The sequence below is a fragment of the Parus major genome, chromosome 26 (genome assembly GCF_001522545.3).
Source record: "Parus major isolate Abel chromosome 26, Parus_major1.1, whole genome shotgun sequence".
Lineage (NCBI taxonomy): Eukaryota > Metazoa > Chordata > Aves > Passeriformes > Paridae > Parus > Parus major.
This window is the reverse complement of record NC_031795.1, coordinates 3133044-3152230: the sequence shown is the minus strand read 5'-3', so window position 1 is coordinate 3152230 and position 19187 is coordinate 3133044. Positions and strand designations below refer to the sequence as shown.

Here is a 19187-nt window from a genome sequence, read left to right as displayed (position 1 = left end):
TCTGCCTGGAATGACTGAGCTTGGTGAGGTTAACGCAGGAGTGTGCCATTCTCAGCTGGGTTCCACAGGTAGCTGGCTGTGCAATGGGCCTGTATTTGGCTCTGTTGTAGGTGAAAGATCTTTTCAAGGTCAGCTTCTTCCTCTGGCCTTCTGTTTCACAGGAGGGAGATTCGCCTGCTCCTCACTGGACAAATTCTGGCATGATATAACATGGGCAGCCTTTTCCACATGCAAATCAGAGTCTGCTGTATGTCCTCACTAATTTTAAGGTTGGGGAGCTTGAACAGGCAGCAGCTGCAGGAACAGCTTCATTCTCCTAATCCAGGGTCATGAGACAAATCCTGCTGTTGATATATAGGGAAAGAAATCCAGTGGAGGCAGGGCGGTCACAGCTTAGCACAGAGTGTTTAGGGAAGTGTTTCGTATCTGGAGTCCTCAGGCTGCTGGCAGGGAAGCTGTTATTGGAATCCTCCCTGGGATGTAGACAGTCTGTACCCAGGAAGGGTTGGGAGCAGCCTCTTCTGTGGTGAGACCTGCATCAGGCTGTGGCTGAAAAAGGCAGGATCTGTCAAATGATCTGTGCTGGGGTGTAAAACAACGAAGGGACTGGAAATCCACGAAGGGAGCTGAGCAGAAGTCCCTGTTCTAAGGACCCTTTCTGAGTGTAACTCAGGTGTAACTGGTGAAGAATGATTCTTTCAGATCCCCGAAAAGGAGGGGCGTGGAGAGCCCTGCATGTTCCTGTTGCGTGCGCTTCAGTGACAAAAAGACTGAGATGACTTTCTGTATTAGCTCTTCTGTCTCCAGCTTTCAGGGCAGGCTCTGAAATGTCTCCTTCAAGATGTTTCTCACAACTTCTAAGCCAGTGCTGTTGCCCTCACTCCATCCCTTCCTTCCCTGGCAGCTGCCCTGTATTTCAGAGTCCGTCTTCAGCTCATGGATGAGTGGGTGACTGGGATTCCTGTCCAACAGGAGCCCTTTTGTGAGGTGCTGGAGCTGGATTTGAAGCACTTTGTTCTGGCTGGACTCAAGTGTTACAGCACATGGCACAAACTTTGGCCAGCCGCCTCTCTGCTTTTAGCAGAAATGTCAGTAAAGGCTCAGCTGGGGCATGGAAGAAACAGTTTCCAAGGAAGGGAAGAGGTTGGGAAGAAAACCTGCAAAAGTTCACCTTTCCCCACAGGTTTATGTGACTGTCCCATCACTGCTGTCATGCTCACCTCTTTGTGGCTTTGCATTAGTACCACTCTGTCCTGTGAATGCAGCACATCTGATTTCCTCTGAGATTTGTCCTGTGAGGTTTCTCTCCAGCATCAGAGCTTTAGAGCTTTATGCTGAGTAACTGGGTTTAGTCTGGCCTTGTAATGTGGGGTGCTGAGCTGGTCCCTCTCAGCCAGCACTGGGACCTGCCTTCCCCTTGGCAGCTCCAGTCACAGAAGTGGTGTTTTATGTGCCTGTGCAAGAGAGTCAACAACTACATCACTGTCCTGGAATCTCTAACTCATAGGATCCAGGATGAGATAATCCCTCGCATCACTCGATCCCATTGAGGGCTGTGGCTGCTCCTGGCATTCCTGTGCCTGCAAGAAGGACTCACCATTGCTCATCAGGCATGGGGTACCTGGGACCCCCACACAAAGGCAAATGACTATTTTAGCTCTTTCCTGCCCATTTCTGGTATGAGGACAGACCACAAAGCCCAATGGGTATTGGTGTTTGAAAATCCCCTGGTCAGGCTTGGTGCTGGAAATGTGCTGGGAGCTGAGTTGGGCTCTCTGCTGCTAATAACAGACTGCTTTTAGTTAGTGTAGAGCTCATTATTTTGCTCACAGAAAGGAGGGTTCCTTTGCCTTGGCTTCCCAGAGCTGCTGTCTGAAAAGCAAGTGATTTCCTCTTCACGTCCAAACATCCTCCCTGCACTTCAGAGCCTCATTATCGGAGTATTTCACTGTATTGTTCCCTTGCAGCATCATTTTTTAGTCTTCAGCACTAAATGGAAGCAGTTAAAATTCACAAGCAATGCTGGGAGAGTGAAGGAATCCTAGGAAACCAAAGTTAGACTTGTTGGCTTGACAAAGTTTTGCTTTTGCAGTTGAAATGCTCGTTCAGCAGTGATGAAGGTGAGTGTGTGTGTGTGTGTGTGTGTGTGCGTGCTCAGCACTTGGGATCAGTCAATTGTTCGTGGTTTATGCAAGACCCTGGTACCTGATATTAAGGCTGCTGGGGCAGGAGTAGCTGGGAACCAGTGTCATGTTTCTGGGGCAGCCAGTGCACCACCAGCTCTGACCACTCTGTGCTCAGTTCATCGCAAAAGAGACTTTTTACTCAAGCTTTTTTTCTTGCATAAACTGTTTATTTCTCTCCCCTGAGCAGGGAGGAGAGGTTAAACTCAGAAGCCACTAGGGAGGGAAGCAGTGGGTTTTTTTGGGAGCGGATTTTGGAACTGGCAGGTCAATTACAGTCCAGGCGTTTTCCCACCCTGCAGCCCGTGCCAAGAGCCAGGCGCACGGCTCTAAATAACGCTCTGGTCTTTATGGAAACGGATCAGATGTTCCAGGAGCCTCTGTCTCTGCTGCTCCCACCTCACTTGCTCTCTCTGCAGGATATAGTTAGCACTTCTCTTGGCCTTATATAGCAAGGCCTGATAGTTAGTGTTAACAGGAATAAAAAACACGGAGAGCTGCCAGATTGCGTAAATCGGGCCAGTGTTTGGAATTTCATAAATGCCATGACTTTGGGTACAAGTTGAGCACACGGAACAATACGGAACTGTTCTCTCTTTATCTCTCCCTCCCTTGCTGAGGGAGGGCAGGGAGAGAGCTGGAATTTTGCTGCTGCTTCTTCCATGTTTTTAATTTCCCCTTCCTCTCTGTTTTCATCCCCTTGAAGACCACAGGAGGAGCAGCGGCACCCGCAGCCAGGACTCTGCTGAGAGCCAGGATATCCAGGTGCCAGAGCAGTTTTCAGGGTTGCTCCACGGCTCTTCTCCAATCTGTGAGATAAGTGAGGACCCTTTCAGGCTCATTTCCTCTGCGGAGAAGGGGGACACGGAAGCCACGAGCCACCCCGCTGCTATGCAGCTGGAGGATGCTGAGTTACCCTCGTCAGGACCAGCACGGAGCAGTTCCCCAGACCCCACGCAGACAGTGGTGTATGCCACGGTGCAGCACGTCAGTCGGGCGGATCCCGCGGCCGTAGTCACGCCCTACGTGCCGCAGCACCCCAGCGGTGCTGAGCCAGAGGGGGACAGAGCTGTGGGCAGAGCCCACCCGGGCGGCAAGCCCAAAGCCGAGCTCAAACTCAGCCGCAGCTTGTCCAAGTCGGACTCTGACCTGCTGACCTGCTCCCCGACGGAGGACGATGCCATGGGGAGCCGGAGTGAATCACTCTCCAACTGCAGCACTGGGAAGAAGCGGCTGGAGAAGTCCCCATCCTTCGCTTCAGAGTGGGATGAGGTAAGGCTGAGCTTGCTAAAGAGCCTCTGTGCCAGGAATGACTGTGCAGCCGGAGCTCCCCTCTGGCATGCTGCCCTCAGGGGTCCTGGGTGGGTTCCATTGCTTCCGCAAACTCTCTTGTGAGATTGCACTGACAGGCACGTGCTCACCTGGGAACCTGCAAATGCCAAAAGATAAAAGTTCATTGGAGTGGGGGAGTAGCAGAATTGCAAGCAGTTTCAAAGTTTTTTACTCAAATACAGGTCTTGGTTTCTTTTAGGCAAGCCAGATATGTTTTCACATCCCAAAAATGAGAAAGACTTGATAACAATGCCCTTCACCAACCTTTCTCCTGATTTCCTCCTTCCAGTTCTTCCCTGTTGACTATCCCAATGTCTTGGAAGTGTTGTGTTGCTGGGTCCCTGCCGCTGGGGAGTGTGAGCAATGCCCAGGGGTTTGTGGGGATGGAAGGAAGAACAGTAATTAGGCTGGTTTGTGTATTTGATAGCTCCCACTCTTCCTCCTCACACGCTTATTTCAGTGGCTGGTTAGCTGTCACTTTATTATCATATCGGACGCCCACGGACAGTTAAATGTTTCATGCTCAGAAAGTTGGCTCTGGAGAGCCACCGGGGCAAGATTAAGTGTCCCTCTGAAATTCAGCACCGCAGCATTACTGAAACATTCTTTGGGGATGATTCTGTGCTGGGAGAGCCGGGGCTGCATAAGAGATAAGCTCGGATGAACCACTCTTTGTACTCTGAAAGGAACTAAAACCCCGGGGGTGGTACTGTGGGTGTGGAGCGGCGTGTGTCGGGCGTGGAAACCCAGGGGGGGGTTGTGCCCCTTCACTGGCTGATGCTCAGATGCCTCTTCAACCCTGACTCAGAGAGAAAATTATAATCTAGGGAAGAGGGAGATATTTGGAGATGCTAAGAGCAACGTGAGAATCCATCCCTCAGTCTGTTCTCTCCCTCCCCCTCACTCCCTGCTGGGTCTCAGGGTTGCCAAATAGATATTTTCCTCTGCAGCTGCTTGGGCTGGAGAGGCTTCACTGTTAATTGCCCAGGTCAGTTGTACTATGGCTTAGGGAAAGGCTCTGCAGCAGAAGGTTCTTTGGAAGGGCTGGATAATTCCCTGTGCTTTTATCTGAGCTGTTTGCAGCAGACACTGAAAGGGCAGAAGCCTTTGGCACGACTGTATTGGTAGCAGAGGTCAAGTGCTGGGCTGCCTACACTGCCTCTGCTTCCTCTGCTCAGATGAACCCTGGAGCTGCTTCCTCCTGCCTGTAAACAAATCCCTTATTTCCCCTGAGGTGGCCAGACGTGCCCCAGGAGAGGAATCTGCTTTTCCTTCCCCTCATGTTTAGGTGAGGAAATCAGAGAAAGAATGTGAAAAATTCACATCTGTCTGCAATGGGGCAGGTCTCACTTTTTTTGAAAGTCTGTCTGGTTGTGATGGCAACAGTGAGATTTAAACATAAATGTAATTCTGTGGTTGTGTGTTAAATTAGTTCCCTGGATGGGATAATACAGCTGCTCAGAACTGAAGGCAACTTTCAGCCTCTGCATTTACCAGGGCAATATAAACCTTGTTGAGCCACCCCTGTCAGCAATGGTTAGCTTTCCCTCTGTGCTGAGCAGAAACAATGGCAGATTTATATTATTCTATTAATTTTAATGGCCTTTATGCAGGTAACTAAGGAGGAAGGTGTTTTTTTGTGCAGTCCTCTGTGGCTTCCAGCTGTACCAGGCAAGCTGAGGACTCTGCCTGATGGTCTGGTCAGCAGTAGGTGTGTCTGTGCAGGGCACAGGGGCTTGGGGAGGGATCTGTTGTGTCCCTGGACAGACGAGATCCTGATCTTGCTCTGGGCTGTGGTGGCTGACTAGGGACAGCAGAAAATCTGCTGCTTGTAAGCAAAGGGTCACATCCTTGCCCTGGCCGAGCGCTGCCAATGCCCTTTGTTGGGAGTGGAAGGTGGTGCTGGCTTTGCCAAAAGGGTGGGATGGGGAAGGAATGATTCACTTGGCAAAGCTCATCCCTGTTCCCAGTTGCAGCTCCCCTGCTCCAAGGGCCTGGCCCAGAGTGTTGCTTTGTACTCTGTACTGTCCAGGAACCCCATCAGCCCATGTCCCATCTGCTCCTGAGTCCCTGCTCCTTGCTGGAGTGGCAATGCACACGTGGTGCCCCTGCAGCTACTGTCAGGTGGGACTTCTGTGTGAGCAAGGCAGAGAAACTCTTGCATCAAACATCCACGTATTGCCCAGAGAAGTGAGGACTGAAAATGCTCAGTCCTGCTCTAGTGGGAAGCAGGGTGGGGGCAAGGAGGCATGTGAGGGGCATGAGCTCTCAGTCAGCATAAATATTTGAATCCTTCCAATCCTGTCTGAGGACTGAAGTGATGGGTTTGGTGTTCATCATTGGCTCATGAATATTGAGCAGACAGGGATGAGTGGGGCAGCGGCAGCTCGTGGAAGGGTTTGGCTCAGAACAAGCTGTATTTGCACCTCTGAGGGAGGGGAGCTCTGGCCCTCAGCCCCACTGCCAGCCCCCTTTTCAGGGTGGATTAACTTGCTTCTGCTCTGCCTTTCTGCTCTGTGGAGCAGCTCCAGACCTGCCCTTCAGCCTGGTTCATGCTCCAGGCTCCGAGCAGGGATGTCTGCAGTCAAAGCCTGGGGCTGTTCTTCTGCCTCGTAGGTGCTGGTAAGAAAAATAATCTGTTAAATGATCAGGGCAAAAAACAAGGAAGGCTGCTGGGAATTAGCCTCAGACCTAGCTCCTGACACCCTTAACATCCCCTGACACCCTCCACTTCCAGCTGCCTGCTATCAAGTCAATGCTGAATTTGAATTTTGGAGTATACATCTCACAAAATGAAGTTGTAGTTCTGTGTTCTGACTTAAGTCCTCCTAGGAAGAGATTAAATGTCCTTCAAAAAAAATTTAGGGAACTGAATAAAACATGCACATTAGTTTATTTTAATTTTTTTTTTTAGAAAAAAGGAGGTGCACAGTCCACCACTTTTTATTTTCCCCAAGTGAATTAGTTGAAGAGCTAATGAATATTCTGTAGCTAATTATAGCACTGGACATTCATCTCTGATGACTAGCTGCATGTTGACTAACTCCATGTCCCCTGAAAGGAATGCTTTGCATCTGCAGCAACCATGGATGTGGTGTTTCACCGGTTCCTGACCTCTTCAGGGGCTGTTGGTGTCCCCTACGGGTGGATGCCAGGAGCAGATGGCATATCTGTGGTGCCTTCCACCTCAGGCTTGGAGCTAAGGAAGCAACTTGGTGGAGGTTGTGGCTGCTGTGGGTGGGTGTCTTTAAACCTCATCTGGACTGTTGGGTGCTGCAGCACCCTGTGGAATCAGTGTCTTAATTACAGGCTTACTGTGGAGGATTAACAACATTTGCATTGAAATGTGAAACTTTCTGGAAAGCTTTTGATGCAAAACCTGCCTTAAAAACACCCAGAAGTTGAAATTCAGAGATGCCAACCAGCACCGTTGAAAGAAAATGCAAATATTCCCCTTGTTACTCAGGAAGAGCTGCTGGTTTTGTGCCTAGTGAAATTGCATGGTGTACAAGCTCAGGCGTCAGCCTCTGCCTCCCAAAATGTTTCATTTATTCTCTTGGTTCAGGTGTTCAAATCTCACCTTGCCCTGGGTTTGGCTGGTGGGACCAGGCAGGGTGGCTTGAATTGTCCCCGGGTGTCCCCTGTCCCAAGCTGACCCTCACCCACAGCTCACATTCCAGTTTCTCCTTTGCCTGAAATAGTTGTGATTTACTTTTGTCTAGGGCAGAAGCAGTAGTGGGGTCAGTATTTTTGGTCTTGATTTCTGCTAAGCAAGCATGGCCATCAGGGTCTTAATCAGCTTAATTATTGGGCTGATTATTCTATTGTCTCCAGATCCCAGTGTTTCCTCCTGTTTTTCCTGTGCTAAGGTCAGGAATTCTTACATCATCCCCATGTCCAATCTCTTCTCTTTGCCCCCAGTGGTGAAATTTCCTCCAACCTGATGAACTTTTTGAAGTGAAAGCTTTTGTGTTTCCACCATTTTTAAATCAACTGCAAGGGCTCAGCCTGCTGGAATTGTGAGCCAATGGAACTAAGCCAATCCAAGCCAATGTAAGACAAATTACTGGTTTTACAGGAAAACCAGTGTGCTGAAAGGCAAATGTAAAGACCAGGCATGCTTTGTTCCAGCAGCAAGAGATGCACACAATATATTTTCCAGTAGAGCAGCTCCATCCACCTCTGTGTGTGTTTGTGGGAGCTACTCAAGTGTGTGAACTCAATATTTGTGAATCAGAAGCTTTTGATTCTTGTGTGAATGATTCGTGCTCTGACGGATGTTTTGGTTATGTAACAACCTTGTGATCGTTGGTGTTTTGGGGACGTTTTTGTTTCTCAGGAACAGGAATGTCCAGCTGCAGTGTCCTTACTAAATCCAGTCCTTCATTATGTTCTCTTCCGCTTTGCATTGCATCTTCCAGCACTTCTCAAGTTTTTATTTTAAAAAGAGTCTTTAAATCTCTCTCTCCAGCCTGGAGCAGCTTCACTGCTCTTTCACACAGGCCAGAGCCAGCCTTGCTTGAGAACCTTACGTTGCTTTTGGGGTTTGAGTTAGGATGCAGGAATATGGAAAAACAGTGAATTGATTCAGTGCTTTCCAGGACTTTGCCTTTTTTATTGTGAGTCAGAGTAGCCATTGTCCAGTTGTTTCCCTGCTGTGGACAGATTTGTTGCTGCATTTGGCCATTCTCTTTATTGTGTCAGCGTTGGATTTTACTGTTTGTCAAAACAACATTGATATTTGGAGGGCTGAGATACTGCAGATCCATCACATACTGTTGTGAAATTCAAGTTTATATCATAAGTTCTTTTGCTACATGTTTGGATTTGTACAAAAAACATGGGCTGGAGAGTGGCGTGAAGTAACAGGCCCTGGTCCCCATCCAAATGAATTTCTCAGAGACCATATTAAGCCAGAAAATTTGTTTGCCTTTATCACTGGCAAACAGTTGCAGAATGATTTGAAATAAATTCAGCAAGTCTCTATGCGGTGTGGAAGGCTGCTGGGGGAGGATGGAGCACAGCAGCTCTTGATATGAGTGCTCAAATGTGCCGTGAACAACTGGCTGGTGCAGTTTAGCTTTGAATTAATAAATGGAGCATTATGTTTTCCAGGCCTCTGATGTTTGTTATGCTGAGTTCATACAGGCTGATGTCTTTTAGAGACATGGAATATACTGAGTAGTGAAATATGAGCCGTGTGCTCCGTGAGATGGCAATGGGAGAACAGAAGCTGAAGCATCATAAACTGAACCAGAAGTGGTTTATGGGCTGTCACCAACCTAGAAATGAGATTCACAGCCCAAATCCAAATTTTTCAGGTCTTTACCTGTATTAAGGAGTCAGCGGGTATCATCCCAGATCCCATTCTTGCTCCATCCCTTTCAGACACGCTGGTGGATGCTGCAGTCCTGCCATTCTTCTGCTCCTGGATATATCCCAGCCGAGTCTGAGCAGCCTCCCTTCCTCTTTCAAGGGTGCAGTATCAGTCAGTAATATGAGGTTTGCTGTGGTATTGGTGCAAAATGGAAGTGTCAATGATTCTGTGCTGCCCCAGCATCATCCGTCGACCTGATAGTTCTCCCCTGGAGTTTAGAGCTGACCTGCTGGGCTGTGATGGGGCTGCTCACATCATCACTGGGGGTTTGTTGTGTTCAAAGGGGTTTGAAACTGTAGAAGCAGCTTGTTTGGGGGTTGGTCTTTTTATAATTTGAAACCAAATCTTCCCCATCCCCCAGCTGTTAAAGCTTGGAAATAATGAAGTCTTAACTCCTGACACTCTCCTGGAATTGGAGAAATTTAAAAGACCGATAACCTTTCCACCCAACTTTGTAAGTAGCTTTTGAGACTGAAATCTGCTGCTGGAGCTGCTCTTGTCTGCTGAGCCTGAGCCCCAGGCAGGTTTGTACAATAGGTTATGAACCCTCAGTAATAAGGATTTATAATGGGAATCCTGCTATATTCTTAATTATACTCCTGCTGCATGGTGTCATTATAGTGCACTAATGCCCTCCATATGGCAGATAGTGTGTGCTTGGTTCTGTGTGGTTTTATTTAGTTACAGACATTTATTTGAGGAACTTCACTGCTCAGAGTCTGATGCCTGTGCAGGTGCACTGCAGGTCCTCCTCCTGGTGCTCAGGAATCACTGGTGATTTTTAAGCTGCCAGTTTGGGAAGGGGCCGCAGAGGAAGCAAAAAACATTGACCCACACAAGGTAGGGAAGCCCTGGCACAGGTTGCCCAGGGAAGCTGTGGCTGCCCCATCCCTGGAAGTGCCCAAGACCAGGCTAGACAGGGCTTGGAGCAACCTGGGATAGTGTCCCTGCCCATAGCAGGGAGTGGGAGTGGATGAGCTTTAAGGTCCCTTCCAACCCAAATTGCTTGAGGATTTTAATTCGCTCAGGGTGACCATGCTGTGTCCTTGGCAGTCCCTGATGCTGTGAGCAGAGACTGAGAACAAACTTTGGCATTTGCATTGATGCTGACTTTAAGGTGAGGTTTTGTGAAGCCACATGCAGAAAGCTCCAGGAGCATCAAGTTGCCTCCAAGACTGGGTGAGTGTCACCCTGATAGTGATGGTCAGTCTGGTGCTGTCCAAACGAGGCTCCTGCCCTGTGTGTGGGCAGACAGCCTGTGTTGTGTGAAGCTCTTTATTCAGGGGACAAAAGCACTGGGGCTGCTTTAATGGCCCCCAGTCTCTCTCGATGGATTTATTGGCTTCAAACTTGAGCAGTGGCTTGGGGAAGAAAAGCTGGAGAAATCAGTATGGACACCCTCGTTTGGCAGCCATCAGGGCAGGATGTGGAATGGGGCTGGCTGTGGAGCAGAGCCTTTGCAGAGCACTGTGTGCCCTCGGGGACAGGAGGTCACTGCCCTCTACACAGATGTGGGACCTGTCCATCTCTGGGTCCCTTCTGCTCCTGCAGGCTGGGTTCAAAGAGGAGATATCCTTCATCCTACCCATGTATGAGCTATTGGCTGCTCCTGCCACGAGCACTGTGAGGTGGGGAATTATACTGCTGTGGAAATGTCTCCTGTCCTGCAGCAGGACAGACCTTGGCATGCCACAAGGCTGGCTTGGCCTCGCTGGACTTCTGCAAACAAATGCCTGTTCCTCTGCTAACCTCCAGGTTAACAGAACCCTGCTTGGGACAGTTTGTTTTGAGTCAGGTTCTGTTTTGGAGTCACTGGCCAGTTGCTATGTTCTCATGGCCACCTGCCTGCCTGGAAGAGGTTGCCCCAGCCCCGGCCGGACTCTTGGCCACACCCAGCTCCTTTTTTCAGAGCATTTGTATCTTGTACCAAATGTAGGCAAATGTGAATATAGGTCCAAGAGCTCAAATCCTGTAACAGCTCCACAGCTCCTTCCAGGTGCATTCCTGCTATGGGGTTAATGAGGGACACTCTCCTGTCCTTGCAGTCTTTCCTTCTCCCAGAGCACTTCAGCTGTGCAGGAGCTTCCCTGGTGGGGTTTGAGGGCTCATTGGCACCCCCTCATTATCCCAGCCTGGAGCCAGCTGCCCCCCTGCAGGTTATTAGGGATAACAGATATGATTGTATTAATTTAGAAGGTGGAAGCATTTTGTGGTTTTATTTCTGTGGCTGTAAAACAAATAAGCCATAAAATCCCCACCCCAAACCGACCCCACAGCACAACCAGAGATGGGCACTTGGTGCTTCAGTGGAAAAATACAGGTTAAGCCAAAACAAATCGGAACTGAGTGTTCAGGCTACAACTAAGACTGAGCTGCAGCGCTATATTTAAACATGATATTTTTGTTTTTTAATAATTAACCAGTGGGAAAGAACTACCTAAAAAACTGTAGCATAGGCTATTTTCAAGGTATCTTCTCTTCAGCCCCAAGTCCATGCTGGAGTGCAGCTGAGGAAAGGCTGCAGAGGATAGGGATGCTCTAAAGCAGTGGTTCTCTCTCCAGGTTTGTCCTTCCCCTCATTCTTCTCTGTGCAGCCTCCTGACAGTTAAATCAAGCTGGTCAGCCATAAACCCATGTTTGAGGTGCTGTGTGAGTCTGTTTGAGGTGTTTGCTTTTCGTGGAGAGCCGAGGGCAGGGCGGGATTTCCCTGGGCATTAATGTAATAGCTGGAACTGTGCGTAACCATGGCCGGCACTTGGCAAGGGAGAGCTGTGAAAGGTAATCCTCTGCCACATGATTGTTTAATTTCTATTCAGTTTTATATAGCACAAGGCAATTCCCTGCTTTTGAGGAATAGGTTGTGGGTGTTTCAGTGCATCAGAGGCACCTGCAAGTCCTCAAGGCAGTGTTGGAACTGCAGAGCTGGCAGTGCTGGGGGCTGAGCCTGGACAGCATCAACTCTCTCTCAAACTAGGAGAGGGCAGCACGATGGAAACAAAGGGACTTCGCCTCAGAGTTAATTTGAAATTTGAATCCAGCTAAAGATTCCGAGACAAGGTACAAGAGCAGATCCAGCTCAGAGATATACCTTGTCCTGAAGCTGATGGGCGCCAATCTGCAAAGTTTAATGTCCTTAAACTTTTTGGAGCTTGAACTAAATTGACCGCAAGACCCAAATTGTGCAGCAATCGCTCAGGTTGCAGCAGTGTCTCAGAAATCCTCTGCAGCTTGGACTTAGTGCCTGTCCATGGAAGGGAGTAGAGCAGCCAGTGCCAGGGCCCTGGGAATTCCCAGTACCTGGGAATGGAGCTGGTTCTGCACCATCCCTGTATTTCCCTCCAGTCTTGTGTGGCCATAATGGTACTTGAGGGCACTGTGAAATTCAAAGGTTTTGCTGGAGAGCATTTACTGCTTTAGGGGTCAAAACCATCTGCTTTGGTGGTTCTTGTTGGAATGAATCCAGCAGGCCTCAGCTGTCTCCCAGTAGTTCCAGCAAAGGTCTCATTCAGGTCCTGGCTCTGCCCAGGGGCCAAGGAGCAGAGAATGTTTTTGCCTTAGGGCAGGATCTGTGTGTCCATTGACTCCAAACCCCTCCTAACTGGAATTTCTTTTTAGATCATACTTCCCTTTTCTGCTATATGTGTTGGGATTCTGATTGTTTTTCCAGGATAATTTTGAAATCTCCTGGTAAACAGGCATTAACTGTATTTCAAGTCCAGTAGAGGTGCTCATCCTCATGGTTTTCCAGGGGCAGAGGAAATCCTATCCTTAATAGCTCTGTTAGAGCTCACAGGACTGCCTGGTCCCTGGTAAGATTTAACACTGCAGGTGCCATGTCCGCTGCTCCCTGCAGGAGGAGGGGTTTCCTGGAGATCTGCCTTGACAGGAGCCTTGTAAGAGGTTTTTTTGTTTCACCAAAACCCCTCTCTGATGGAACTCAGCTCCAAGCTGCCCCCGAGTGTGCATAGCAGTCAGATCCAGCCTCTTGCAGCATCACACAGGGAGCGAGGCAGCCAGGGGTGAAGTTCAGGGAAACTTGGACTCCTTCCCCACCTATGTCCTTAAATGACCAGGAGAAAAAAAGTTGAGTAAGAATTGGTTTATTCCCCCACTCTATGGCCAGTCACTTTGCATTCAGCAGCAGCTACTCAGAAGTGCCTCACAGGGGTGTTTGTTTGGGAGATTTCCTTCTGGGAGTCTTATTGGAGGCACTTTTTTTGTTTGTTTTGTTTTGTTCCTGCTCAGTTATAGACTGAAGAGTGGGGTAAGCAACCAGCCCTGAGCCTCTTGAGTGTGTCTCTCTAAGAGACAGTGGGGTTCAGTGCTGAGAGTATTGAAGTGTCTGAACTGACCAGCTGAGTTGCAGTTTGTCAGGTCTTTCCTTTTACAGACTAACCTGGGAATTGTCAGTTCTCCCTCTGCACTACTACACTGAAAGCCTTGATTTACAAATTCTGCTCAAGAATTACTTGAAAAGTTTATCTTCTCATTTAAGGAGGTCTCCTAAAGGTTCACTGGGAATTGCAAGCCACATGAATTTATTCTTTTGTGTGTGTGGCAAATGCAGCCATTTCTGTGCCGCTCTTAAGTGGACTCAGACCCATTCCAGCAGAGTTTGTACCTTTTCTTCCTCATTGCCTGAGGTTTGCCTGGAGCTGTAGACTGTGAATTGCTTCCATCAGAGATGGAGCTGTCTCCTGCTCCCTCTCCTGGGTCCTTCAGGCATTTGTCCCATGGTGCTGCTATGCCAAATGATCTGTTTTCAAACCCTTTGGAAGCACCTGCTCCAGTGGGAGCACAGCTCCTTGCATAGGATTGGGAAATGTGGTGGTTTAAAAGATAAATCAAGCCAAAACAAAAATTCCCAACAAAAGAGTGTGGGGAAGTGAAGTTCTCAGTCTGCTTGCTGGGAAGGAGTGGGTGACAGCATTGCTGCTGGTGTAGGGGGCTGTGTGCCCTACAGGGTGAGTGAAGAGTTTGGGGCTCCTTCCTGACCCCCAGGCTGTGCTCCAGGGGGATGGATTTGTTGAAGCTTTTTATTTCCGGGCACTGGCAAATTGTGGAAGGGAATGCTCTGCAGAGCCTCAACCTCTACATATCCCTTCTGAGCCACCCATCCCAACAAAGACTTACCCAGGCAAGGTGTTAAGGGTACCTCTTGTGGTTCAGAGATACCTTAACATCCTTTCCTGGATTTCTTTAGCTGTCACGTGGGAGGTGAAATCCTGGGCTGCTTTTGCCTTTTCCTTAGGCTTTATGAATAATGCAACATGTGCATTTATTTTATTTCCAGATTGAAAAGATCATGAGTTCCATCGGCGAAGGCATTGACTTTTCCCAGGAGCAGCACAGGATCTCAGGTAGTATACCCAGCATGTGTCCGTGTGTCCTGGCTGTGCTCTGCACTCAAACAAGGTGCTGGCTCCTGTGTGTGGATGTCTTTAACCTGTTTTGGCTCTGGGAGGGAGAGGAATGCTCTGGCACAGGAGGAGCAGACCTGGGTTCCCACATGATGCTCAATGCTGCTGCCAGCGATTTTAATTCTACACTCCTTGGGAAGATTCCTTTAATTTTACTGAATGCAGCTGCAGGATTTTCCTCCTAGCTCTTTCCATGAGGGCAGCAGCTGTGCAGAGCAGGGCTGGATGGTGGGTCAGTATGGGTGCCGTGGTGGCCCTTTGCATGTGGTTAATCTGCCAGGTGCCTCTGGGAGGCTCCTGGGCATTTCTTAGTGCTATTGGTACCCACTGAACAAGGCTCTTGGAGGATACTTAAAATGTGAATTCCCTTCTGTGCCTTTGAATCATGAGCAAAAGCATAACTCAAGCTTGCTGGAGAGCTGCCATGACAAGGGATTCTGTCCTTTTAAATCCTTCACCTCCAGGCTGCTGCAGCAGAACAGCTCTGACTCGGGGTGGGCAGCAGCTCCTCCTGATGAGATGCTAATGCAGATCCGCACACGCAGCTCACACGGGCTGTGAAAGAGCTCACCTCATACCCATTTGTCACTCAGGTTTTTTCTTAGGTGAGGAGGAACCCACTGTTCCCAGTGGGAGTTTAGCCTGATTTGAGCTCTGCATTCCAGGGTCAGGTGGCTTTGCAGAGGAGTTGGAGCTCTGTGTGGGTTTGTGCTCCCTGCTCTGACAGCCTCCCTGCGCCACAGGCTGTGATGGATCGATAGCGCTAGGGAAAGGTCTGACATGGAGGGAAGAGGAAGAGCCAGTGCTTCTGCAGAGCTGCAGCTGTGCAGGGAGCACTCAGCAAGATGGACACCCTGGAGCAGGTGGGCACGGGAGCTGCTGTGTCCTGGAGCCAGAGGTTTTCCCACAGGCAGTGCTCTATCACACTCAGTTTGGGATCCCTCATGCACAGATCTTCTGCTGGGCACATTCCCTGTTTGTCCCTCTTTTCTCTGGAGCAGGCAGAGCTCTGACAGCTCCTCCCTGGGAGCTCCTATACATTTGGCTTTTCCTCCACAGGGCTTTGTGGGACTGTTGTGCTTCAGGTCATGGTGAATGTGCATGGAACTGCAGGAGGCTCTCCAAATGTTCTCGCATACTTAAAATGAGTGAGGTTTGAGGATATTGGGACTTGTGACTAGCTTGGTGTCTGGAAAGGTGAAATGCTTTATTGGGAGTTCCTGTGGGGATAAGAGTGTTTGGAGCTGCTTGTGTGAGCAGTTACTCTGTACAACTGTCTTGTGTCTGGGTAATGGCTTGGCAAGGCCTTCTTGGAGCACCATCATTTTAGGGATATCAAACTCCACCTGCCCTCTTTCTTAAGAGAGTTTGGCCTTGGAAGAGATATTTGTGTCTCTCTGCACCAAATTTCCATGAGTGGGTGGGGTGATGTTGGTCCAGCACAGCCCATGCACTGATTTCATCCTCCAGAAAAATGCAAACTTCACACTAAAGATTGTTACTGAAACAATAAAACCTGAAGGTTCCTCCTGAACCCTGGCAGCCTCTTCCTCTCTGTGCTGTGGGACTTGAGAAGAGCCTTGCAGGAGGCACCACAGATTTGGGAATGCTGTGATGTCACAAGTCAGAAGTTGTGATCAGGGTCTTGCCAGGGGGGACAAAGTACTGTGATTCTTCTGTTCTTGTATCATCCTTGTATCACACAAATATCAGGTGTATTTGGGGCATCTTACTTTTCAATCTGGGATGTTTTAGGTGTCTGTTCTTCTCTTTGTAAAGGAAACCCCTCCATTCCCTCCCTCCAAATACTTCCCTCTCTTCATTTTATGACTTGAAAGGGTTTTGCAAACAGAAAACCTGCACTTGGTGTCACTGTGGGTTTCCCTTTCAAAAGCAGAAATGTATTTACAAGTGCATGCAAGGCTGAATAAAGTAAGTAATTTTAAAAATTAAATTGAGGAGAAGGAGCTGCTGTGGTTTCATTCTCCCTGCCAATACCCCAACAGCTCCCAGGAATGCTGTGGTAGGCAGCAAGCACTTCCTTACCTCTCTCTTGATAAATTAATTCTGAGCCAGCCACAAATCACTTGGATCTGTCAAAGCAGACCTGTGACATCATTTTTTAAAACCCCCAAGCCATGTTGTCCATCATCGAGTAAATATTGAGGAGTCAGTGATTTCCACTGGAGAGTTACGGAGCCGCTGCCTCCCTCCAGCAGGTGGGAGTGCTGGGAGGGGGGAGAGGATGAGGAGAAGGGAGGGACAGCGTGGGGCTCGCGGCTCAGACAAAGCCGCTGCAGCTGCCGGCAGAGCACAGGCACCGGCAAGGGGAAAGGATGGAGGGGAGGATGGAGAGCTGGTGTGCAGGAGCTCCTGGCACACAGTCCGGGCTTAGCTGCTGCCCCAGAGCATGGGCTGGCTCAGGGGAGGGAGGCAGAAGCCTTTTGTGATCTCAGCATTGCTGCGTACGCTGGAAGAACCGGCCAGCGCTCCCAAATACCAGCACAGGAGCTACCCCTGGGACCAGACAGCAGGAATTACCCCAGGAATCTGCAGGTGACACCGTGAGCTCTGTGTGTGCGGCCATTGCAGCACAGTGGGGAGGGATGGCTGGAAGGTACCAAACTGCTTCAGCTGACCTGAAGGTTCAAAGGAAGCAAACGGGGGTCTCCTGATCATCCTTTTCTTTGTATCCATGCTGGAAACAGACATGCCAAGGAGCCTGGAAATCTGCCTGTCTTGCATAGCAAATTCCCTGATGATAAGGAGATCTCTGAACTTTTTTTTGGTCATACTTAATGTATTGAGCTTTACTAGAGGAGAGTAACAAGTCACTGGACTCATCCCAGGGGTGAGGGAAGGGAGAGCTCACCTTCCAGGGCTTCCATAGGTGTTGGGAGGAATCTCCTTTATCAGAGGCTGAAGAGGAGGTGCCAGGGCATAGCTTGGACTTGAGCTGCTGCAGGAAGAGGAGTGTGCTTGCATTTGCTTTTTTCCTTTTGCCATGGCTCAGAAGCAGGGAACCGAGATGCCTCCATCCTGCAGAGCTACTCCCCATCTGAGCGAGGGGCTACATGCAGTGGCTGTGCTTGGCCGACAGAAATGAAGGAAGGGCAAATCCAGGTGTGTGCCCAACACCTGGCAGGACCAGCAGTGTTGGGTGAGAATCATCCTGGCTGTGCTGTCACACAGTGCAGAGCTGGGGCTGGGCTCTCTGGGGCCAGCATGCTGGAACGCCAAGCGACGGGATTGCTGGTAGAATGACAGAGCCAGGGCTGCTGACCGTGTGCCTGGGGTCTCCATAACGCAGTAAAGGCGAGACAAAGCCCCTGCCATGGTTTGCTTCTCTCAGGACTGTTGGGGAGGAAGAGCACAAGCCCTTACTCTCCGCTGCTGCAGTCTGTGCTTCCTTTGTCTTGTGTGTCTTCCCGCGGACAGCCACTCTGCCTGGGCTCCTGCTGCTTTCCCGAGCATCTGCCGTGTCCGAAGCTGTTTTCTCTCAGGCTGCTCCATGCTCCCCGCTGAGCCGGGGCTGTGTCCGGAGGTGTGCGGATGAGAGGACCGGCAGAGCTCCTCTCCCTTCCCTCGCACCTGCAACTGCCTGGGAATGCCTCGGGTGGAAGTTTGCCGCTCTCCTTCCGCCCCCTTCCGCTGAGCCAAGGAGTGGATCCACATCCCCGTGGGGTTGGGCTTCATGTGCTTGCCTGGCGAGGAACTCGTGAGCCCTGACAGCAGTGCCTGTGATCTCAGCACCCCAGCAGCACCTCTGAATCTTTGCCCGGGCAAGGAGTTTTTTTGCTGAGTGTGAACTGCAGTACAGATTTGTGCCCGGAGCCCACGGAGGCACTGAGAGCTTGTTGTCCATGCTCTGTGCACACAAGAGGAATTGTCTGCCCGCTGATTTGTTGTACTCTGAGCATAATTTTTTAAGTTTCTTTATGGTAATGACTATGATGTGGCAATGCCATCTGTCCTCCTCAGAGTGCCGCTGCTACCGCCTGAACGGTTTCTCTCTGTTCAAGCGGCTGCCGATTCCTCTCTCGTCAGGTTCGCGGATGCTGGAGCAGAGCGTCGGGGAGTGGCTGGAGTCCATCGGCCTGCAGCAGTACGAGAGCAAGCTGCTCCTGAATGGCTTTGACGATGTTCGCTTCCTGGTGAGTGCACGGGCAGGGACCCCGAGCTCTGAGGAACAGGCTGGCCAAAGCTTCCCGCGTTTCCCTGTGTGGGCGCCGGGCAGAGCCGGGTTCTGCAGCCTGGCACAACGGTCTTGGAGGGTGTAGAAGGTTGGGCAGAAGGAATAGATGAGGGTTATGTTGGAACTTCACGATTAATTCAGGTGTTATTGGTTTTCTTGCTAAAATTTTGATGGAAAATTTTATTTAATCTGCCTCCTAAATCTTTACTATCCAATTTACTCCAGAAATGGGAACTGAAATTTGCTGGTGTTTTGATGGAACCCCTGAGCAGTCTGTGCTCTGGGCTGTGAAGGAGGCAGCAGACCTCTTGTTGGAACTGTACTTGCTCAGAGCATGCAGGCAGTATGTTAATGAGCTGTACCTAATTGCATTGACACTGTTGGCTCTGAAACCTAATGATGACAACATGGTAATGCTCAGGGTTGACGGGTTTTAATAACCAGCATCTAGAAACTTAAAGCAGCATGGTGTAAAAATCCGAGAATTCGTGTGGAATGATGGACGAACTGCAAAGAAGGAAAATCTTGGTGCTGCAGGAGGGGTTCTCCCTGCACAGCTTAAAAAAATGCTTTTGAATGTGGACTCTAAGTTTGGCAAATAACAAAAAATGGATGTAAACCTTGGAAAAGTCATTTTGGCTAATGCAGTATCCTGCCTTGGAATGGGAGCAGTGACATTT

General features: G+C 49.6%; 1 protein-coding gene across 10 annotated transcripts in view; it reads left to right on the top strand.

Moving 5' to 3' along the window:
- ANKS1A (ankyrin repeat and sterile alpha motif domain containing 1A) overlaps positions 1-19187 on the top strand; it is a 76651-nt gene that overhangs the window by 35867 nt on the left and 21597 nt on the right. For 9 of the 10 annotated variants that reach the window (XM_033519913.1, XM_033519908.1, XM_033519912.1 and 6 more), the window contains 3 exons: positions 2890-3455; positions 14186-14252; positions 18360-18466. In XM_033519913.1, the coding sequence (XP_033375804.1) occupies positions 2890-3455; positions 14186-14252; positions 18360-18466 (740 nt within the window). Of the gene's footprint in view, positions 1-1967; positions 2121-2889; positions 3456-14185; positions 14253-18359; positions 18467-19187 lie in introns of those variants that run through there. The other variant, XM_033519911.1, reaches the window with a different exon arrangement.